The sequence below is a fragment of the Rhinolophus sinicus genome, linkage group LG01 (assembly GCF_036562045.2).
Source record: "Rhinolophus sinicus isolate RSC01 linkage group LG01, ASM3656204v1, whole genome shotgun sequence".
In the NCBI taxonomy this organism is placed as follows: domain Eukaryota; kingdom Metazoa; phylum Chordata; class Mammalia; order Chiroptera; family Rhinolophidae; genus Rhinolophus; species Rhinolophus sinicus.
In genome coordinates this window covers 146,306,144-146,330,711 of record NC_133751.1, presented here as the reverse complement: position 1 = coordinate 146,330,711, position 24,568 = coordinate 146,306,144, and the positions used below count along the sequence as shown (strand labels likewise).

At 39.5% G+C, this 24,568-nt stretch overlaps 2 protein-coding genes across 24 annotated transcripts in view; one reads left to right on the top strand and one right to left on the bottom strand.

The window, feature by feature from the left end:
- The window catches only part of PKP4 (plakophilin 4), a 228,375-nt gene extending 209,099 nt beyond the window's left edge, over nucleotides 1-19,276 (bottom strand). For 4 of the 15 annotated variants that reach the window (XM_074336711.1, XM_074336719.1, XM_074336716.1 and 1 more), the window contains exon 1: nucleotides 18,957-19,275. The gene's annotated coding sequence lies outside the window, so the exon portion shown is untranslated. Of the gene's footprint in view, nucleotides 1-17,845; nucleotides 18,381-18,956 lie in introns of those variants that run through there. The other 11 variants (XM_074336691.1, XM_074336702.1, XM_074336692.1 and 8 more) reach the window with 6 other exon arrangements.
- Nucleotides 19,277-19,437: 161 nt separating this feature from the next.
- CCDC148 (coiled-coil domain containing 148) overlaps nucleotides 19,438-24,568 on the top strand; it is a 290,765-nt gene continuing 285,634 nt past the window's right edge. For 5 of the 9 annotated variants that reach the window (XM_074336768.1, XM_074336774.1, XM_074336757.1 and 2 more), the window contains exon 1: nucleotides 19,474-19,757. Coding sequence is in view for 1 of the 9 variants with exons in the window: in XM_019727195.2 (XP_019582754.2) it covers nucleotides 19,712-19,757 (46 nt within the window). In the remaining 8 variants the exon portion in view is untranslated. Of the gene's footprint in view, nucleotides 19,758-24,568 lie in introns of all 9 variants that reach the window. The other 4 variants (XR_012497645.1, XR_012497644.1, XM_019727195.2 and 1 more) reach the window with 2 other exon arrangements.

Sequence of the window (24,568 nt, the reverse complement as noted above, 5' to 3'; positions counted from 1 at the left end):
TAACTCACTGCCATCTCACCAATTTCTTGTACGCAATTTCTAGGGCCTAGGATTTTGGTCAATATGTATTTAGTTTAGCTTCTCAAATTTACTTGTCAACATCACAATGCACCACTACACTGGAGTTTCAAATACTAAGGCCAGCTACCTAAGGTGAAGCAGAAAGATTTTCCTGTTCGGCCATTTCAAGACGATAAATCCAAAAGCAGCTGGATGGCTCAGTTGATTAGAGCACGAGCTCTAAACAGGAGGGTTGCCGGTTCGATTCCCACATAGGCCAGTGAGCTGTGCCCTGCACAACTAAATTGAAGACAACGAGCTGCTACTGAGCTTCCGGAGGGACAACCAGATGGCTCAGTTGGTTAGAGCACAGGCTCTTAAGAACAAGGTTGCCCATTCAATTTCTGCATGGGATGGTGGGCTGTGCCCCCTGCAACTAAAGATTGAAAACAGCAATTGGACTTGGAGCTGAGCTGCACCCTCCACAACTAGATTGAAGTCCAATGACTTTGAGCTGATTGACCCTGGAGAAACACACTGTTCCCCAATATTCCCCAATAAAATTAAAAAAAGAAATGTTTAACTACAATCATAGCTGTAGGTGATTTAAAAACAAAAACAAAAAACAACAACAAAAAAATGCAATGTTAACCTGAAACCAATAATAAAATAAATATTATATTATATATATATATATATGGATGTATATAAATAATAAATCCAAGAACAGAGACAGAAAGCCATCTGAATGTTTTGGTGACACAGTCAGAATCAATGATTTAGGGATCAACTACTTGATTCATTTCACACTGAACATTTGAGTCATGCAGGAAAACTGTGTATCTTGTATTCTACTTTCTAGAAAAAGGTACATTTTGAACATGCAAAACAGTCTGATTCCATTTTTTTGAAGACATTTGAATGTCAAATCTGGGGCTACATCTGGATTCCTAACACTTGTGTGTGTATTTTAGTACTTCCTAAAATTTAAAAGCATAAAGGAACAATTCCTGTACAAAGATAAAAAATAACTCATACAACCTAAAACCTAAAATCAAACACAAATTTAATCCATGAAATGACAGAGATGTTAACTCTCAGTAAGATCAATATACCTTTATGACCTGATAATGTTGGAATATTAACATGGTATCTGGTTTAGGCTTCAGGCCAAGATTTAAGTCTTACTATTTTTCAGCCCTAAGACTCAGACATGCCTTGGAGACTCGGTGACAAAAATGATACCAGTAACACGGGTTACAAAGAGTGCACATCTGCCATGGTTTCCTGCCTCTCAACTTGAAGTCCAGTTTCCCTTATAACTCCTCTACAGTAACCTAAAGCAAGATGGCGCGGGAGCAGCAAACTGATTACCTTAAGAAGTAAAGCAGAGATGTGGCCTGCAGAGAACAATCTGGTAGTCATCAAGGGAAGAACGCATCCTCAGGAGCCTGGAGGCCAAGCCTGCAAAGACTGTTCCCACAAAGGATGACCAGGCTGCAGATACAGACACAACCACTAAGGAAAACACCGAGGCCTCCTGACCCAGGCATGCGCCCCGGAATCAGCATCTCTCCAGATCTCAGGTTCTTCAGCCATAAAAGGAAAAGGACCACATACGGTGATTTCTAACATCCTTCCTTGGTCTGAAAGTCTTTTCTTTGACTCTATAAGCATTAAGCTCATGGCAGTATCCTCACAGTTGCCCTCACACAAGTGTGATTGTGGTATGTGTGGCTTAGCTTTAACGTAGACATGAATTATAAAGGAATTGATTATTTACAACAAAATGCCAACAGTGCTCACCTCTGAATGCAGGTAAATATAGATGGGTTTTACTTTCTTCTCTTGTGCTTCTCTGCACTAAACTACTTTACAAGTCCATTTTCCTATATTTAAAATAGCAGCTCTCAAATCCAAGACTAACACTATTCTATTTCAATTAAAACTGCAGAAGATGAGCCCCCAATCCAAAAGTGCAGGAAAGGAATCATAAAATGCGACACCACACCAAATTCTCACTGTGTATGTGGGCGATGATAACCAGTAATGTAAATGTAAACCTGACAGCATGTCTTTAAAACCTAGTTACTGAGATATGATCATATGTGTACCTGCAGTGACCCAACGATTTCCTGATTACATCTAAAAAGATTTAGTGTACCAGTCTTCTAAAAATAAAATAACAGCTTTAATGTCTAAAGTTAAAAAGGGAAAAAAGGATGTTTCTTTTCCTTTTGGGGCAGGGGAAAAGCAAAGAACCATATGAAATCTGTTGAAAACAATAACACCTCTAAAAAAAGAGATTTCATATGCTCAAGTACCCTCGATTTTGTAAACTGTCCATAATATATAATACTTCAAATGTCTGAATATTTATGTGACTTATAACTGTACTTAGTTGGAATTGTCCAGAATCAGACCCCAACACAAGGATCTGAGTGCAAGTAACTGACTTGGGAGGCAGACAAGTGAGACAGGCCAGGGAAGGCAGTCAGTACAGGGTGCGTTCATGAGCAGGCTACTGCTTAAGCAATGGGTCGCATGCCCCCTGAGGACTTCTGGGAGCCTGCAGAGGGCAAGCCTCAGACTTCTCTCAACTAAGGGGTGAAGTAGTGAACCTACTGGTCCCGCTCCCATTAGTTAATGGTTGAGGGCTGTTCCTTGGGGTGATAACTTCCCGGCACATTTGACCTGACCCAACACCCATGGCAGACAAAGCCTTCAGGCCCAAAGTCCCAGTGGCTTGCACTTAGGAAGCTGCTGCGTCAGAAGATAATGAACTGGTGGTGAGGGCCATGGGATGTGGGCAGGGCACAGACAGAACAGGTTGCCACAATTAAGTACAATAATAAAAAAAAAATGCCCTTAGTTAGATTAAAACGCAAACCACAAACAATTACAGAGGATCCATTCTGTGCCAAGAACTCTGTTTGGCATTGATGATTTAAGAAAAAAGGAATAAAGTCAGTTTCATGACTTGTAGTCCACAATATAGCAGTGGGAAGAACGCACATAGGTTATCGAAAAATACAAAAGCTCCAAAGCTCCAATAAAAGTATTTAAAATGGGGCCAGGAGTTTCGACATTCCAAGTGGAAAATTTATCCTCTCTGAAGCAGCTATAATCATCCGTAACATTTCTTCCAGGAGAAAGGAAGGAAGAGCAAAGATCTCACCCAAATGACAACAGAAACACCACACAATCTGCCCAGTCACAATTTTCTTCAACCCCTCAGAGAGCTGAAACCTCAATAAAACCAACTAACCTGAAATCAAGGGAAAAGAGGCACCTGCAAGGATGACTTGCTTACCTGGGGCAGATGCTGCTAAATACTGTTAAAAAGAAATGAGCTAGATATTTTACCATGTTGGTAAAGGTTAAATGTAGGCAAGCAAAATATAGAACCCTCAGGGCCACAGAAAGGAGAATTCACCCTCAGGTTCTTCTCTGCACACCTCCCCGGCTACCAACATAAAAAACCTGGTCAGAGGCCTGAGACAGCCTCCCACTAGGTGCAGGCCTGCGGGACGGGAACAGCAGCCACGGTGAGAGGCACAAAATCCCACCTAGATCTTTCTCTCCTATCTCTGCTATGGCACAAAAGCCTTAAACTGCTGAGGGAAGGGCAAACAACAAAAGACCCTGTCTCCGTTAGGACACTGGTGAAAGCCCATTGCAGCTGGGAACTTCCAGACCTATAGCTAAGTCATCCCATTTGATGAACAGTCTAACTTAAAGTCAGCTTGCTTGTTACAAACACTGCTTCAAGACTGGTCCCATCCTTCAGTCAGGCCACCAGCCTACACCCCTCAACAGACACTATGGAGCCACCCAGGGTGCAGGAATTTCTCAGGGGCTGGAAAGTGAAGGAGAGAAAAATCATGGCGCTAGAGTGAGGGGGCTTCGGGGGAAAAAAGTTTTAAGATGAAGACTTGAGCATGGTTATGGATACAGCAAGAAAACTCAAAGAACAGGACTTATAATAATCAGGGAGTTAGGAGGACGGGTTATAAATCACTTAGCATGAGTTTTCTTCTGAATGTTACATCAATGTAGTTGCTTAGACATGCAAGTTTAATTTTTATTTAAAATAAGGGGGAAATCCTACATGAAGCGATTCCTCAATTAAATTTAGTATCAGATTTAATTTTTACAGTCAAGAACAATTAAATTGTCTGCTCGTATTCTCTGGATCATGAGAGCTATTCACAATGAAATGTCTAACATTTTGCTCATTGTCAAAAAAGAGGCATCAAGTGCTGACATGAAGAACTGTGCTTTATTTCCAATGGTGCACATCACTGCAGTAACAGGAGCTCATCACACACGTGAGAGAAGACATACTGGAAGCAAGACTCATCCCTTCTTCTAGTTGATGTGACAGAAGTAGTAGCATCCAACCTAACTCAATGAATGTCTGTTTCAATATTTCTTCAATCTTATTCATAGTTACAAAATTAGGATAATTTATTCTATTAACTGCCGTTTATTGTAACATTATTTCAAAGAAAAGATGCACTAGTCATTGAAAAGTAATTCCATTTTAGATACCACATTAAACTTAACAAAGGCCTTTAAATACTTCTGATTACTGAAATATGAAACATGCTTAGTCAGTCTTATTCTACAGATTGCCAAAACTTAAATATATCTTATCAAATGGTTTCTAAAAGATATAGAGTGAAATCGTACTCTTCTCAGGTCTTTCACAATTCCAAAAAGCTTTAAGAAGTTCAGTACAAAACTGACAATTAAAGTGAATTCAAAAAGGGTGAACGAAAAACTATCTTCAGACTGACTCTATCAGTTCTAATGTCTATAAAACCAAGTAGAGTCAGACCTGTACACTAGTTATATCCTATACTTTCCCTCTGAGGAGGGACAATCACCTAATTTCTTAAAAGCAGTGAAAAATAAGCCTCTGGGTTATACCATAGATTTCTGTTACATGTTAAATGATTAAAATATAAAATGTTAAGATATATCCATTTAAAGCAACTCAAATCGTACCTCAGCATATTTTTTCTGCTGTGAAGCTAGTTTATGGAAAATTTTAAATCAGATGAAATGTGTGTCTTTATAAGACTGCATTAAAAAAATAATCAGGGAAGGAGGAAACCGTGCTTTGATTTTCATGGAGTTAGTACGGTGATGCTCTATACACTACATGAATTCTATTTCACATGTGGATTAACTTACCCTGTATACGCCAACTTCTAGTATTCTAGGCTGGTTTTCACTTTAATTTCTAAAGCAAAGCTACAAATGAAAGATGTTCAGCACAACTTTTCCCTTCTCTAACACCCAGAATCATGGAAGTTTCAATACAAGCTTCTTGAGGACAAGCGTTTTGTTGCGTGCTGTCCCTCAGGTCTCAGCACTCAGACTGAAGGAAGGAGAGGAAAAGGCTCTGGCACACTTACAGTTACTACCGCGTTTCCCCGAAAATAAGACCTGACCGGAAAACAAGCCCTAGCATGATTTTTCAGGATGGCATCCCCTGAGCATAAGCCCTAATGCACCTTTTGGAGCAAAACTTAACATAAGACCCGGTCTTATTTTCAGGGCATCATAGTACATGGATGAAGACATTTAAGCCTTTCTGCAATCAGTAATGACATTTCTGGGCTCGCTGAGGCACAGCTGCTACTGTGCCATCACGTGTAAGATTAACGTCGTCCGCACAGGATGTACACAAAGGGACGAGGCCATGTTCACTTCCATAGCCCTTCCCACACCCAGTACTGGGCCTCAGAAATACAAATGATCATTGACTAGAATTCACTGCATTCCACTGAAAATTTCAAAAGACAAGCCCAGTAGAGAGTTTGTTTTAAAAAATCTTGGTGAGATTTTAAATGAAGACAAAAATTCACACACTCTTGTACATCAAACGTTTTCTATAATTCATTAATCAACTATTTACTACTAAATAACAACTATTTTGTTTCAGTATGAAGTGAACCACAAACTGAACTTATAGTATGTTTTAATACGCTTTATGAGTTACTCTTTTCATTCCTCTCTGTGATTCTCTTTACTTATAATTTCCTTTTATTTAATGAAATGAAGGTAATATATTACCTACTTTATAGAGTTATTGTTAAGATTAAAGGAATATTAACATAATGCTTTGGAAACTAGAAAGCTATGTTATTTTGCTTTGTTACTCTAAAAGCATCTACGATTTTATGATTTTATTTATAACTGGTCTCGGCTATTTTCTATACCATTTCCAATAAAACTTTCTGTGACAAAAATGTTCTGTATCTGTCTATTACTATAACCACTTGCCATATGTAGTTATTCTGCACTTAAAACATGGCTAGTGTAGATAAAAAACTGAAGTTTTAATTTAAAAATGTTAATAGCTTATGTGGGCAGTGGCTACCATATTGGACATCACAACTCTGTACGTTCGGGAACAGATAATCTTTTCATTGTTAAAAATTTCAAGAGATAAAATTTTGTTTTCTTAACCAGTTTTCACTCTTTACAATGTGGGACAGTACTATATAAATATAAAAGACAACAACTTAGAGAAGCAAAAACCTACTTAATACAGCTCATTTGGCAAAGGAGGTCTTCAAAAAATTTAGGTGACATACACCAAAGACTGGCACATACTAGGTGCTTAGAAAATAACTACTAATGAAAGGACAAGTGGGAGACTGCCTTTTTGTGTACATCTCAGCATGCCCAAATTAGAGGTTGACCTTGCCTCCAGCATCCTCTATGACCTCTACTTGAAATGGTTCAATGTGATCAATTATTTTACATAGAAAATACACAAGGCAAGGACTCTTCCCTCAAAAAACTAAAGTCTACTTGGAGGAAAGAGACAAGAGGAAAGTTAACCAGTAGAAATTAACCGTCTAATACAACAGAAAAACCTTCATGGGTAGTTTATCATTAAGAGCTAGAGAACAAGACATTTGGAAAAGGAGAGATGACAGTCAGCTAGGTCACACACACTAGGAAGGATTAAACTAGGTCTAGGACTGCGGAGATTTAAATGTAGAGTGCAGGGAGGCAGGGAACCGTGAGTAGAAACTACTTTTGCTGAAGTGGAATGTTCAGGAAGGAAAGTAATTAGGGTTTGATTGTGAAGGGCCTTAAATGGTAGGCAGGCTAAGGAGTCTGAAGCCATCCTACAGGGTAAACAATGGGGAGTCACTGAAAGAGAGAGGAACAACTAAGGTTATAAACAAAAGTATTTAATTATTCATTTGCCCAAAGCAGGCATCTGGTGCTTAATATATGTCAGTACATTGCTAGGGGAGAGAATTACAACGATGGCTGTGACAGTTCTAACCTGGGCAGGGCTCACAACACAATCAGGAAACAACTGGAACACAACGTGCCACGCGTCCATAGCTGAGTTATGTGCACAATGTTAAGAAGCACAAATGGGAAGGTTTAAATTGGGCGTGAAGGGCCTAGGAGACTGCACGAAGGAGAGGACACTGAGTCATACGTCGAAGAAGAAAACCACGGGCTCACCAGGCAGAGAAGAGCAGGCTAGTTACCTATAGAAAAGCCTGCAGGAAATACCCGACTTGTTGGGAAGATCCTCCTTCTACAAAATTAAACGGCTCTAAGGCGATCTTACTGAAGTATAGAGAAAGGATCGAATCCTTCAGAGCAGTGTTGTTAAAGAATGTTACAGCTCTACTTTAGGACTGATCATAGCCGTCAGTTATCTTCTCAGCTATGATTTCCGAAGACTACGAATGCTAAAAGCATTGATGAAAATATTAGAATAATCATATGCAATACAGAACATGACATAACTCTTATATACTAGTTAATTAAATGATCTGGTGGTATTTCAAACTATGAAAAGAAACATATTTGACACTGAAGGTAGAAAGGACATTAATAAAAACAAATCAAATTATCAATCATGAAGACTTTAGGCCAAACAACATTTCAACATTTTTCTCTGGCAGAAATTGTATACAATCATCATGCAAAAAACAAGGGGAAAATTGGGGGTAAAATGAGAGACTTGTGCTTTAGAAAAATGCCTTCTCTTCTAGGAAAGAAAAAGAGTCCTTGCCTCTCAAGTATCAGGTATACTTGTTGGCTTCTACCTGACAACCAAGTCGATTCCAATCACATGCAAGGATACAGTCTTCATTTCACATCCCCACTTTGCCTGTTAGCATGGTACACAATAAACTTTCTTTTTCAAGAATATTACCTATGATGTTTACATCATCCACACCGTAGATGATATTCTGAAAGAGCCAACATTAATATTACATTTTAAAATACAGTATTGTTATTGGAAATTAAATATACCTGCTGTCTAAAACAAAACAAAGCATCACAGAAAGAACAAACAAACCCTTAGTCAAACTACAAAGCAACTTCAGGAATTCCATTTAAAATCAATGATGGAGTTTTGCTAAAAATAAGGTAAACTCATAGGAGGTAGCATTTGTAAAACGCTCAGTAACGAAAAATAAAATACTTAAATTTTACAGATGAATTTTGTAAATAACCAAAGCTATAAATCTAGCTTTTAAGTTGCCAAGGTCTCATGTAATTCAGAGTATAAGTATAGAAAGAAAGCTTTAAAAATTATAATTTAACCCAGCAATTGCATTCTGGGCATTTTCCCCAAAGAAATGTAAACTTATGATAACTCAAAAACCTATTACACAAATATGTATAGCAGCTGTATTTGTATATTGAAAATAAACCACAAACCACACAGATATCCTTCAACAGGTGAATAGTTACACAAACTGTGGTACATCCCTATTATGGAATACTACTCAGTAATAAAACAGAACTGAATATCGATACATGTAACAACCTGGATGAATCTGTAAGAATTATGCTAAGGGGGGGGGGGGGAACCGTCCCAAGGTATATACTGTATGACTCCATTCATTCTTAAAATAACGAAAGTATAGAAAGGAAGGACAATTGGTGGTTGCTAGGGATTAAGGAGGTGAAGGCTGAACAGAAGTGGGGGTGTGGCTACAAAAGGGCAACCAGATCCCTGTACCCCTGTAAAGGAAATGTTCTGTATCTTCACCGGATCAACGTCAATATACTGGTGTGATACTGTGTGTAGTTCTACAAAATGTTACCATGGGGGAAACTGGGTAGAGCGTACCCAGGATCTCTATTATTTCTTAGAAATGCATGTGAATTCATAATCATCTCACAATTGAACGTTTAATTTTAAAAAATTATAATTTATTCAAATTTCGTCATAGTGATTATTTGATTATTTGAGGAAGGGACCACCAAATGTTTAAAAGTGTCTCTAACTACACTATAAAAACCAAAGGAAGATCTGCTGCACCTGTTCGGTCAAAAGAAGCTATGACATTTCCTGTTTTATTACTTTTAATGTTTATGTAATTTGATAGTATTAATTTATATTCATGTCATTTTAGTAACATTTTTCCTTTGAAAAACTTCATGGGCTTAAAATTACATCTAATTTTGAGCTCAATTCATGCAAAAGGTATTTATTACTACTTCAATAAAGGCAAGGACCCAGAAAGTTTGCTGAATGCCATACTGCCTAAGTCTGGCCACGCAAGACGGTCTTGGTGCTTGGGCTGTGTATCAACAGTCTGAGAAAGAGCGCTGTGTCAACTTATCTCACCATAATTATAATCCAAGCAATTAAGGTTAAAATGAATATGAGGCTGTTTAAAATCACCTAGATAATGTTTTTAGTATGGAATTTGATATAATAAATTATCTAGCAAGTTGTATTACAAAGGTAATTTTTCATAAGACAATGCAGCTTTTCCATTGAAACGTATATAAAGTTTTGAGAGTCTAAGATCAAAGAGTTTATGAAAGCAGTTTACAAAAGGAAAGAGGGCTCATATTAGGCAGAGAGAAGTTTATCAAAGAGTAAGTAGGTGAAGGTATGCAAAGATTGGAATTCAAAACTCATTCATTCATTTAAGGTATCTAGAAACACTAGAGGACAAGATTAAGCCCTGCTAAAAGACAAAGTCTGTTACCAAGTAGCTCAGGAAAGGAGGACATGGGAACATGGAACCAATACACTGGTCACATTTTAGGATGGTGGATTTATGGATTATGTTGCTTCTATGAAAAATGTATTCAGGATTTCAAACAAGCGACTCACAAACAATATTTTGGAAGATTGACACCTGCCAATATATTGTCCGAAGATTTCAGACTGACATGTATTTTTCATCTGCTGACAGTCTGAGTTAGACTTTTAACAGCTGAGTTGTTTATCACAGGTCTCAAACAACAGCAGTTCTTGAGAAAGTCCAGTTGGGTTATTTTATTCCTTTTTCAGTGCTTTTAAAAAAAATGACGTTGTTGCTTATTTAGTCATTGACAAATTGACAGTAAGTGGAAAATTCCCATCAGTGCACCAGTCTGAGATTCAAAGTAAGATTCAATGAGACCATTTATTCTAGCAGATGTCACAAGAGATTTTCAAAACATTCTTCTGCTTGTTCATAACAATGGAAGGGAATATTTGCAATAACAAATAATAAGTTTGGACTTATAAGGCACGTAAATTCCATAAAGAATAAAGAAAAAGCACAAAACATAATCCACCAAAGCGCTGCTGTGTGAAAACGAAAATAAGCACTTACTTAAAATGACAAGTCTTGAGGCATAAATTAAAGTTCTTCATAAATGTGGCACTTTCATTGTGATCAATTATTTTCCATCATTATGTGTTCAAGTTTTTCAAGAAATATAACCAAAATAATCAAGCTCATCATTAAAATCTTTCCTTATCGTTAGTAGGGAGCACTTTTTAAGATGCAGGCTTCTCCCAAAGAAAGCCACTGATAGTTAATGCAGCTGTCTATCTAGATTCTGGTAACGTATCAGGTAACACACACCTAAAATGTAGGTTTAGCTAAAACCTAGTTAATACAAAATCATTTTACAGCTCATCCTTAATACTTACAGAACATTTTTGCATATTTATTTATATACTAAAGTTTTCTAGGACAATTTTTTTCCATTTCATGTGTCTTATTTTCCCCAACTAGACTGCAAAATTAATCACAGATTCCTCAAAGGTGGAGACTCAATACTGAATCCAAAACAGACTGTAAAATTCCTTGGGAAAACCATTTTTCGGTCATGAGGTCTAGCAGAGAGTCTGATACACAGATGAGGACTAATGAATGTTGGCTGGACTCAAATGAATGATGCATCTTTGAAAATAAGAGGTATCCAAAACAGAACACAATACTTCACACATAGTAGGACTCCAGCAAATGTACGAAGCACTAATTGAGGTCAGTCAGTCCCTCACTTGGACCTCCGGTGGGACTCAGGAATAAGACATCACTTCTAACTAAATCAGTCCTTGTTTCCCTTTCAATCCAAGGTACAAGTGTCAGAAAACATGATGCACTTCACTGCAAAGCGGTTATCACTGGTTTCCGTTTTACAGAAGTGTTTACAGTTCTCAGGAAGGTAAGGAAGCTGAAGAACCTATTTAAGTATTTGCTGTGATCATGACACGGAGGATTCATTTAGTGCTGCATACATTAGTGGTATAATTGATTCTCCTTTTTGAAAATAATATACTTATTGCATAAGCAAAGGAAAATAGCCAATCTCAGTATTTTTAAACTACTGTTTATGAATGTATACATATGTAAGTTCTATAGGTATTTTGAAGGGACTATATGATCTAAGAGAAACTCTATTCACTGGATTTTTAAATTGCTTTAAAAAACAACAACACACAAATCTAAGCACACTAATCCAAGTAAAATGTCGTCTTGTAGAAATCCACCACAATTTCTGAACACTGGTAGTTTATCTACATGCAAAAATTAGAGTTAAATGAAAAGTACCTATATTCTATCATGAGATATGGATCAGTGAGTTCCTATGGACATAAAGTGTTCATGGAAATGCAACATGTTTTCAGAGGAACAACTCTATCTCAGTAATTTAATATCTTTGAGAACAAATCAAACCAAAACAAATTACAAGTGAGTCTTTCTCATTTTAACAAGACTAGTCCTCGCTAACCACCACCTAACCACCCTTCTGTTTCTATCCAACTTTTTGGAAACTTTAGTCTCAATCAGGTGCACCACAGAGTGCCTGCTAACGCATGAATCCAAGAGAGCAGCCACCGCCTCAGCCTGGACGGAGTCAAATGATTGTCCGGCAGCAACACATATTGTTAGGACCTGAGTATTTCAGGTACACAACTTCATTTTTCCTCCTTATTCTGGAGGGGAAATTGTAATAAACTCTTGAGAAGACCATACATTCTTACCGAGGAAAAAATGTAACCAAATGAGAGCAGTGAAATACTCTCATCTGAAGGACTCTAGAGAGAATCTAGTCTAACGCCTTCATTTTATAGATGAGAAAACTAGAGCTCAGAGGAGTTAAATGACTTGCTCAAGGGATGCACAGCCAGTAGAGCTAGAGCCTCTCCATAGCTGTTAAACCACTGTCCATTCATTTATATCAAGTATCTTCCAAAGTTCTCTTCTAGTCTTCCTTGTTTTGGAAGTTTCCTGCCAATTTCCAGTGTGATTGTGGACAAAAAAAAAAGGAAGCTTAAAGAGTTAACTTACAAGCTGCATTTTACTCCATAAATGATTGACACTTTCTAGCACTTCCTTCATAGATTGACTTGCAAAGACATTGTATAAAATGACTACTACTTAGAATTACAAATGCAATGGTTGTATACATATTTAAAAAGGTATGTTTTACATTTTGCAAGAGTTTCCACTTCTGGCTCAGGCAATATGATACTATCAGTCTTCACCTTTTAAACCTTACAGTTTGTTAAGGTGTGTTTACCCAAACTTCCCACACAGGTTAGTTGTGGTTACATGCCTCTAAGTATTGCCTACAAAAAGAAGCTATAACTTCCCTATTTTTAAAAAAGCTCTTTTTTATTTATTTATTTTGCTGGGTTCTCTTACTTACATGCACTCTCTTACAAGCTATCAAGCTTTTTATTAAGTGTATTTCTTTCCTGAAATATTCTGTTTAGATGGATAATCATATCAATTAAGATCACAGAAAGCAAGCCAATAATTTGCCTGGCATAGAGTAGATACTACAGAAAGCATCGTAAGTACCACAATGTAAAAATAAAAATGACTTACATATAATTAGTGCTGCCCTGAATCAGGCTTTATTATAAGTGCTTTACATGCATTAACTCTTTTAGTCCCCACAACAACCATATAAGGTGGATACATTTATCATTCTGTTTTATGGATGAGCAAAATGAGATCCAGAGAGTTACATAACTTACCAAGTTATACATCTGGCAAATGGAATTTCAGAATTGAACTATGACAGTCTGGCTGCTAATCACTACTCCTCACCCCCTTAATGGCACTTGTCATGGGTTTCACTCAGTGTGACAGTGAAATCCTAACGACTTTCCCTGGCTTAAGCTACCACAGTTAATCTGGACTGGGGTGGGGGGGGGAGACAGCAAAACCTTGAAGACACTATGTTTTTATCCCTTCCCCTCACTTCCCAAATGATAGTTGAAAGAAAGAAAGAAAGAAAGAAAGAAAGAAAGAAAGAAAGAAAGAAAGAAAGAAAGAAAGAAAGAAAGAAAGAAAGAAAGAAAGGAAAAGAAAGGAAAAGAAAGGAAAAGAAAGGAAAAGAAAGGAAAAGAAAAGAAAAGAAAAGAAAAGAAAAGAAAAGAAAAGAAAAGAAAAGAAAAGAAAAGAAAAGACCTATTTAAGATGAACATGAAGGAGATTCAGAAGTCTCAAAAGAGAATCCCAACTTCCTTTGTTGCTATGATTTAGGGTAGGGGGGAGCACAGGACTGATTATTACATGAATGCTTAAGAAATCTTTTTTTTTTTCCTTAAAAAAATAAAAGACACTGAGGATCTGGGAACTTGAGCTGAAACATATCTTAGATCAATGCAATCCAAACTCAGCATTTTTAAAAGGAGGAAACTATAACCCAAATGTTAAATGGTTTGTCGAAGTCATAAAGTTTAGGGACAGATCTCCTAATTTCACCTCCCTCTCATATCTGCAATTTAAGAGAGCTTACAGTGGACCAGAATTTCAGACACCACCTACCCAGTCTCTTAAAAGTCTATTTGTAAATGGGTTGTGGGTGTCTATGAAAAACTGTATTCCAGGTTCCAGGCCAGGCTCCCAAAGCCTGCATAGTACTCTGATAGTCCCATTTCAACTACACATTTTACCTAACAACTTTTATAATATGGTTTTATGACAAAAACCCAAATCCAGTTTAAATCCAACCTGGAACACTAGGCACCAACTTTTCTACATTCTATGTAAGTGGCCCCTGAAAACGGGCTTTCTCTGCCTGTCCAAGCGGAGGGATGCATTAGTGGTGTGAGTGTGTGTGTGTATGGGGATGCAGACCGGGAGGGAATCCAGATTAGGGAAGAGCAAGATAAACACTCTCGGGCATTTGCAAATCATTAAATTTATATTTAATACAGACAATAACTACAGAAGTCAAACTTGCCCTGGCTGTTGAAAAAAGAGGGTTACTGGTTCCCCCAGCCCCCTCCATTCCCACCCTTCATTTGTGAGTTCTGTACTCGGTAAGGGCTATATGATATATCTGCCTACAGGGATTGGCATCTCCGCAATCAGCGGGCATTATTTGATTCAGGAAAAATGCCTCACAATGATATGACTTAAAATAATTCAGACACTTCCACATTTTAATTTATATATTTTATAGTATTAAAAATTTACAATCCAATCTCTAAAGACATTTTATCATCTGCTATCAATCATTATATACGAGCCATAGTAAACTGTAATATTATCAAGACTACGAACAATAAAATGAACAGCAAGGTAGCCAACATTTATTTGTGTATCAAATAAAAGTAAATCTAAATTATAAAAAGAAAAAAACAATGACAAATGGAATATCTGTGGCATTCTAAGCTTAATTGAAGCGTACCATCATGTAATATCCCCAATTTAGTTATGGTAACATTGCCCCCTAAAAATGAACATAATTCCACTGAATTATTAAAGTGGCAACGTGAGCAACACTTGAGTATTGTACAACTTCTCAGCTGAAGCCAGCCAGCACATAAATTACTGCTCTTTGTGACTGAGGATGTGATCTCTTTACTCTTAAAGAAGCCTGTCATTTCTTACTACTGGACATCAAACTGACCAGCTACTGGTATCACTTACTGGTAGTATTTGAAGCATTACATTCAGATAGGCTTAAAGTTTTGTTTCCTTTCTCTGTTTGCAGCTATTTGTAGTCCCAGTTTGGGAGTGAAATAGTTACTTAACTTCCCATACATATCCAGTCCACTGGCGTTATATTTCAGATTCTTCTTCCCCCTTCAGTGCAGGAAAGGCACTACAAAACCATCTAACACCCTGAATTATCTCCCAGGACACGGAAGGCGTGAAGGCAACTTCCCAAAGTGACATACAATTCCATGGATGTTTATGCCCAAGAGTAACCCTAGAATAACTTTTACTTTATCTTCCAGTTAAGAATGATGCCCATTTTAGAATTAAGCAATTTAGGGATTTGCTTTTTGATTGATAGAAAAAAACATTACAGTAACAAGAATTCTCAAAATATCTTAATATTTCAAAGCAATAAGATGAAGGACTGGACTTACCAAATGAGCTGGCATCATCTAGGGTATGAAAATTCTCTATTTAAATCAATCCCTGATCAGCAACATGGAAATCATTCAGTTTTAAAATTGGCAATAACTGGATTTTTAAAAATTAAATGGATTTAAAATTTTTAATTAAATTTACATTCTTAATTTATATAGCTCAGAAAAGAAAGAAAATTGCATTTCTGACTTTGTATATAAACTTAATCCAAATACCCAAGGTCATTCAATTGTTAAACTTTTCATTAAACTGAGTTTGGTAGTAGTTTCTTTAAATTCAAATTATGATATTAGAATTAGTCACAGAATGAGATTTTGGTTTATTCTGCTTGCAAATGCAACAATAACACACATATTTTTCTGGATGAATGCTAGCTGCCCCTATTTTCTGCTTACCTTCTCTTTTGCTTTCATCACTATCCTGCTCCCTTATCTCCATCCAAAAACAGTATATATAACAATTATGGTAACTGGACATTTAGTTTCCCAATTCAGACTCTTCAGTATAACATATAAAACATGAAATGCAGCACCTTCTTATATAAGTGGGGGGTGGGGAGGGAATGTACTTAGTCAAAACACAGTACATGTTGTTTTCAATTGTGGATTATCACCTGTTTAAAAACTTCCTCTATTCAAATATCTATAACAATAGAATACGTTTCTAACTGAAAGCCTACCTTTACTTGAATAGGTAAAACTTTACTTGTACAGCCAATCCTGTATATGCATTACCTATATATTGAATGGGCTATTTCAATTTCTATTGTAACAGAAACTAAATGTGCTTTTACTTCTAATCTTCCCATCAAATCAAATAAGCACGTGTTAAAGTCTGCTGTAATATGATATTGTTACATAACAAGTTTCCTGTTGGCATCTACAAACACCTTCCAATATCCTACAGTGTTGCTAACTCTAATTAAGAGTTCAACCTCTAAATTAGAAGGTCTACATATCATGGACATACCTGAAAAACAATGTAGCAGCCAAAAAACACAACCTTTCCCAGTGCAGTTTTGTTTTTGTTTTTGTTTTTTTTCCTTTTCTTTTCTATTTCTCCTTTCCATTAGGTCCTTAACTAAAAGGTGCTCATCGTATACTTTTCAATGCCCTTGATCCACCCAAAGTGAGTGCTGGAAGATAGCTAGACAACCAACTTACTATATTCCTGAATCTGATACAAAATAACCAAGTGTGGAGAGGCTTATAGTAAACTCAACCTCCAAAGCAAACTGTGTCAAATAAAAGCACACATTGTATGCTTTTCAACATCAGAAACACTTATTTTAAACACCCGTTGTTTTCATTTCAGGTTGCCATTTTCCATAACTGTTACACTGGCATCAGAAAGATACTTCCATAGCACTGAAAAAGGGAAGCAGTCTTCTACCTTCCCTTTTAAAATAAAAGAATCTAAGACCAATTCTAGACAATTATCTTCTGTCAAAAATTTGCTTTTCTTCATTAAGGAAAATAAAATTTGACAAAAAATGTATACTGATCATTATTGATTTTACACAGTTATAATTACCATTCTTTAAAAGTTGTAGGGCTGTGTTAATTTTTTTTCAAACTCAGTAAAAAAAAAAAAAGAACTGCGACCTCAACTAATAAATTACATCTTTAAATATACATGATTGTGTTGTCCCCGTGTTACTTTCAATGGTAACTGACACGCCCCGAATTTAACTGTACCAGACAGTTCTATCTGTCCCATCGCTGACCAAACACTGCTTCTCTGTTTCTATTCATTATATATTATAAGAGGTCTAAACACAGCCCAGTATGACAAGAAAAATTACAATTCTTATGACAGCAAAGCGATGCATTCAAGATCTCTTTTGCAGTACATCCCAGTCCATGAGCATTAACAGACATTTTTTGATAGAGCTAAAATACGTTGGCTGCAAGCTCATTACTCTGAGAACCTTCTGCACCCTTTCCTGCAGGTTTTCATAAAACCCCCAGAAAAACCAGGCACAATTTAAACCTTGCAAACCAAACTTGCCAAGAACCGTGTGCAGTGATCAATAACCTTAGCTACACTGCCACTGGCCCCAAATTCACGGTCCTGGAGACCAATGCAGCAAAAACCCAAACGAAAGGCTAGATGAAGCCCAACAGAACTGCCGCGCTTCCCCTCCGCCGCCCTCTCTGCCGCATGAAGAGGCAAGGGGAGGAGAGGAGTGAAGCGAGCCTCACCAGCTCCAAAGATGCTCCGGTGACCTCTGACTGCGCGGCGGGAGCTGGGCCAGGAAGGCTCTAGTGCAGCCGCGGCGGGCCCTCTGGACTATGCCCCTGGTGCATTCCTCGCATTCCTGCACAATCTGTCGCCCGACGACGAGCCCGCGGCGTGCGTCCCCCCCGGACACAGACACCTGCCTATTGCTGCTCCCCGAGCGGCCACGGCTGCCGCGGCGCCTCCAGTGCCCGCGCTCGCTGTTTGTCGCACTCAGCCAACACGCAGCCAAACCCCGGCCCCGCGGCTCACCCCTTCGCTTCCCCGGTAGGGGGTAAAAAGGAGAGGGCCGGGCAGCCCCAGCGCCGGGCAGGGACACCCGATCCGCCAGGGAGGTGCCGCAGCTCCACTTCAACTACTGGCAGGGAAAGAAGGAAGCGGCGGCGCAGGAGGATAGCCGGGGAAGCTCGGAGCCGGGGACCCGGGAGGGGTGGAGCGTGAGCATACGCCGCGAGGAAAGAAGGGCGCACTGTACAGAGCCGGTGGGCAGGACCCGCTGGAGTGAGGGGCTCCGGGGGCAAACGCGAGACCGCGCGGCAGCAGGGGCGTGGGAGGGAGGGGAGAGCGCCAGGATGCAAGATCTGGGGCGGGAGGGATGGACAGACGGCCCCGAAAGCTGGGGAAGGCGGGCGCCTCGGGGTGTTGGGGGCGCGGGGCGGCGTGCCAGGAGGGCAGGAGCTGGGAAACCTCCCGGCAGACGTCCAGGGGGGCTCGGCGTGGCGCTCCAGTTCAGGGCTGGGGGCTCTGGATCAGAAAAGGCCAAGGTGGGGAGGGGTCACGCGTGATATGTAGGGGAGACCCGAGGAGAGGAATCACCGGGAAAAGCAAATGGAGGGTGAAACTTGTGCGCCTGCCGGGGGGAGGGGAGCAGGCAGGCGAGTGCGGGCAGGAACACGAGGCGGGGCAGGAAAGCCAAGGCGGCCGCGAGGCGGTGGGGACGGAGTAACGGGAGGGAGGCGCCCGTCCCCCCACCGTGCCCCTCGCAGGCAGGTCCCGGCTGGGGCGCGAGGGGCCGAGGGCCGGGGGTCTCGTGGGCAGGAGTCTCCGCGCTCTCCAGGGAGCCCGCACACTTACTTTCCAGGTTAGGCAGCGGCCGTCGTCGCTCCGGGGATCAGGGACAGCAATGCCGAGGGGTCGCCCCTACGGCACCCGAAAAATTAAAAAAGTGCCGTGGCGGAGCGGCTGCCCGCCCCTCCCTCCCCCACCCGCCCCCTCCCCCGAAGCGGCTCTCCCACCACCCCCGGCGGCGGCGGTGGCCAACTTGCCCCTCTACCCGGTGCCCATGGTGCCGCCTCTGCGGCCGGCAACGACACAGACTCAGCCCCGGAGCCCCCTCTGCTGCCCAGAGGCCGCCGCCGCCCGCCCAGCCGCTAGCCCGCCTGCCCAGCCAGCCCTGTGCTCCCGGGAACGTCAGCACGCCGCCGTCCCCAGACCGGCTCCCCGCCAACCCCATTGGTCGGAAGGAAAAGGCTGGCCCTCCCTATTGGCCCGGCCCTCATATTGAACGGGCCAATGGGAGCTGCGGTTTCAGGTTGCCATAGAGACCGATGCTGTTAAGAGCGTGAGGGCCTGGAGAAGGTGGAGAGTGAGGAGGAAGGTGTCGGTGGCTTCGGGCGCCGGATGGGGGTGGGGGAAAGAAGTGCAGGGGGATTCCCGGGAGCTGGCTTTAACATTTGGCGCAGCTTTTGCTTTGCCTTTCTGTCAGCTCCAGCAGTGAAAGGTAGGGTTTGTTCCTGGCGTCATAGGCAGGAACAGCTGAGCCCCAGTCCTTGAAGGTGAGAGCCTTGGAGGTCGTTCCCTTTTCCCGCGTCTGGGGAGCCCCTGAGGCTATGCCCATTGACCCTAGAGATATGAGTGCAGCTTCTGCTTCTCCAGGTGAGTTTGCTCCCCACCCCTTAAATCGCTGCTTCCTCCTGACGTCACTGAAACTCCTGAATTCTACTTGTTCTTCCCAACCACTCCTTGCCTAGGGCGGATCTTGCCTCTAATTTTTGGGTCCTCAAACTTACAGCCCTACATAAAGGAGATTCAAAAAGCATTTCCTTTGATGATAGTTCGGTAAGGAAACTGACATACTGTATGTCATAAGCTCAACACAGAAGATAATGTGTTCCCTGCTTCCCAAAGCAATCCTCTAATCTCTGTGTTGAAGGGTATTTATTAAACACCTATCTGTGTGTGCTTTCTGCACTATGAGCTGACAGATGTTTGCTCTTTCCCTTAAGAGGTTACAGGGTGGGGGAGACAGGTGACAGAGTCAATCCGTGCTTCTAATGATTTCACAAGAGAGTGAAGGAAATAGATTACAGTTGATGGATTTTGTTTTCTGGGTATTTTCCAGATGATGTCTAAATTTGATGGAAAAAACAGCAACAAACACTGAGCCATGGAATCAGTACACACAAAAATCTTGATCTTTAACAAATCTTTTATTTAAAGTTACGTTGTGCTTGTTTGTCAATACCAACTGTTTTTGGTAAATAGCTTTCATATTTAGATACTGGCTACTAAAATGAGATTTCATGAATATATTAGGCTTTTAAGCATTATATTGCTCTATCATGCAGCCACTAATATTCTTAGGTTCCTTCTTTTGGTGATTTTGCTATTTGTTTATACCAATCTCTTTAGTAAGAAGACTGTCTATGTTACTGCCCCTCCAGTTGGGGCTGACCATATTGTTAGAAAAAGCTAATAGGATTTTGGAAATTACAAATATTTTGTTGAGAGAAACGGATTAATGCTTCAGCAAACTATATGTCTACCTACTGTCCAGAACTTTAAGTTGATAATACGCTTTGCTGTTGTTTTTTATCTTACTGTAGTTGAAGATTACAAACATAGATAAGAATTATTAATGTGATGCCTTGATTGGAAAAATATCTCTCACAATTTGTAGTAATATTTGAACTGAGTTGACAATCCTATGCAGGGTTGGACTGCAGAACAAAACAACTGAGCATGTGAGTCTTCCCTCTAGTTTCAGAATTGGGAAGGAATCACCAGGGGCCATGGAATGCTATCTCATGCTTTGCCATCATGAAAATTAGATCATCATGCTTTTTATTTGTGGCTTTCTTTTGTGTTTGTTTATAAGAGAATAGAAAAGGTAAAATGCAATTTTTTTTTATAAATAAGACTTATTTTTAATGTACCAACACGATACCAATGATTAGTTGTTGTTTTTTTTAATATTATTAGATGAAAGGGAGATGTGTCTAATGAAAAGAAAAAAGCATTGACATATGTATCCCTTTTTCTTGCCTTAGGCTAGCATGGAAAAAAATAAAACAAGAACCAATTCATTTTTTTACTCCAATAATTTTCTTGTATTTTTCCCAGGTCACATGTTTGAAGAGTGTTTTGATATTGTGTATTTCAAGTTTGTAATGATTAAAATGTTACTAAAATCCACCATGATTATTGTCACCTAAAATGTTTTCATTCAACATTATTCTTTTCATAATTGTTGAAAAGTTTCTTTTGAACTTGCTCTTGAACTACTAGATAAGGTTAAGAAATTTTATTCCACTATAAGTTTATGCTATCCATACTTGGCTGGGTCTTCACTGATTCTCTAAGTTCCTTTTCTCATCAATAGGGTGATCAATTATCAAGGATTCTTATCTAGGGACATAATCCAAGGCACTTCTCCCAAACCTGTCCTATTTCTGCTGTCCTTAAGCTCCCACTGTACTTGGTCTTCTAGTTCTGCAAATGATTTTGCCTTTTCTTTGACTGAGGCATCCACCACGAGCTTCCTCAGTTTAACTTTCCTAGACCTCAGTCTCAATTTTTAAACTTCATCACTTCCTTCAGTCCTGGCTGAGAAGGGGTGTCTATACTTCTCTTCTAAGCTCATACTCCACTTGTGCTCCTAAACATGGGTCATTCTTTTTCCTCCTCCTCCAGGATGTTGCTCTGCTGATTATAATTTCTGTCTTCGGTCATGTGTTCCATCCTTTAATATTTTTTTCACTGTCCCTTAAGTATCTGACTTTTTATAAAACCACCATCCTTCTGCCCTACCTCCATCTCTATCTGTTGGCCATTCCTTTCACCAAGAAACAGTCTGAAGGGAATTTCTCGGGGCTTCTATTTTTATCACCCCCAATATTCTGGCCCTTGAATATAACCAAAATGATTCTGAAGATTCAAAATCCTAACTCATTTTGCATAAAGGTTTCTCCTTTAAAAGCACAAAAGTTCTTTTTACTTGGAAACTGCAGTGCCTGAATTCAAGCTTTCCAGTGAAGGTTAGAAACCATTGTCTCTCACCCTGAGGGTCCATAGAAATGCAAATGTACCTGAGAAGGGGAAGCTTTTACTTGTTAGCCACACTACCTGTGTGGGACTAACTCCTGGTAATTAAGAGTGGGAAGAGAAGCCTAGGGCAAATCAGGTTAGAAAAAAGGAAGAGGGGTCTCTGCTCAGGCTGACTGGGCCTTAGGGCAAGTTAAAAATGTTGGAAAGAAGGAAGGAGTTTGGCGAGCTCCATCCTCAAAAACAAATGTAAACAGCAAATCCAAGGGAACTTTTTAGTGACCATCCCAGAAAGAGGTCAGTCAACCTCAACGTTTCATGATTATGAAAACTTTGTAACTTTCCAATGTTTGTTGTTTTCAAATTAGCAGAGGCCACAAGGAAAAGGGGGGAGCAGGAACACTGTATCTTCTCATTTTGGATGTATATAGAGAAGGTGAGGGCAGTAAAGATAATAACTCCAAAAAGTACAGGATAGCTGCTACTGGGTTTTTTGTTTGTTTTGTTTTTAAAAGGAATGTTAAAACATACAGGGTGCAAATTAAGGAAAGAAAGCAATGAAGTAAACTGGTCCTAAAAAGAGATCCTAGAGTTTAATAGTTCTGCTCTAGATTTCAGAATTGGAAGTGCGTCACCTCCAGCCCATTCTCTGAATATGTAAATTCTCCCCTGCCCTTAGAGCCCTGCCCAATAGTTACCTGTAAAGATTTTTCTGAAAATTTCCTGACCTTACCCCATGGTGGAGAGGATTTCTGCTTTAATATATTACGGTGGCACTTAACACTCTATATCCAATGTTATACTTATCTCTGTGAGCTTTCTCTCCTAGAATAGGATACATATCATGGTCATGACTATATCACAGTGCCTTAGACGTGCTTCTCACACTAAGAAAAGCCAAAATTCATTAAACCTTTTATTTAATCCTTAGCAGAATTGACCTTCCAATAATGAAAAATTAGAATCAGTAATATTGGGAGGTAATTAGAAAAAGATGGGACCAGAGTTCCAAAGTGGAAAAGTGAGGCAGAGTGGAGTAGAGGTTTTTGCCATGTAGCCTCCTAAGAGAGAAAGGCCTCAGATCTTACCTCTACCGGGACTTATCTGGACCCCTCTGTGAGGGAGGGGACCTATGTGAGAAGCACTGATGTGCTTTGACATCAAGTTATATTCAGAGCTAAGGCTATAAAATTCTGTGCATGGGGGAAAACAGTTGAAACTCAGCTTTGTTGAGCAGGTTAAATAAGGGTTACCTACATTTTTTTCCATTTGAAACATTCAGGATGTTCTGTCTTTTTTGAACACAGTACAATCCTGAGAATTTAATAACTTCATAAAATCAGAAAGGCATCAAACATCTGGTATATATAACAGACATGTTTCCAGGTATTTATCTCTACAACCCTTGCAGTAGGTAGCCCTGCATGGGCTCATGATCTTCCATCTGGCCCATGGTACCAGCCTGGATGGGGACCTGATTCAAACGTAACCAATTCATAGGCTGACAATTGACCCACAACCTGTAACAGTGCCGATCAGATTTTTCTCCTGGGAATTTGGAATTGAGAACAAGACAGCCAGAGAGAGCAACTGCCTTGGTCCTGATGTTTTCTGGGTTACTATTCTACCCATGAAAGCAGAATAAACTTCATTTTTTATTCCATAAGATTTCTGTTTCTTTTTTTTAAATTAAAATTTAATGGGGTGACACACAATGTGATATATAGATGATGTATTACAGAATTGTACACCTGAATGATTTATATTGCTTATATTTACCCCTAAGCCATTCTTTTCATGGTTTGCCTTTAATGAGTCTCTCACTAAAATATTATGCAAGTATTTCACAACAACACAAAACATATATTATGACCATCTTGTTGGACTATGATGAGCAACAGTCTAAAAATTTCTAACAAGCAAAGAAGAGAAAATGAATGATCTGTCTAGTTGCAAACATTGTCAACCTAAGTTGAGTAAAAGAACTTTATTTATTGTGGTGTCTATTCTTCCCGACTCCACAACCTCAAAGCCTTATGCTCTTCACCTCTCAGTTCTTCCCCTTTGAAGTTGAGGGCAAGAGAAGAACTTTGAGAAGATGAGCAATATCATCGCTTTTTCAAGGTAGAATCATTTTGCCACACCATTGGTATCAAAAGAATGTATTGGAATTAATATTTATTTTATAGATTTATACTAATTTTTTAGGAACCAGGCTTTAAAATAAAAATAAAATCAGAAGATTTACCAGAGACAGTCGTGTCCCCCATTGCAGGGGAAATAGATTATGAAGTTTAAGATCCAGCAATTAAAAGAAAGAAAGGAAAAAAAAAGCCTCTCAGGAGAAAACCAAACTTTATTCAAAATTGCTATAATATATTTTTTCTAAACTATCCAGTTTTCAACAAATAAACATGAGACAT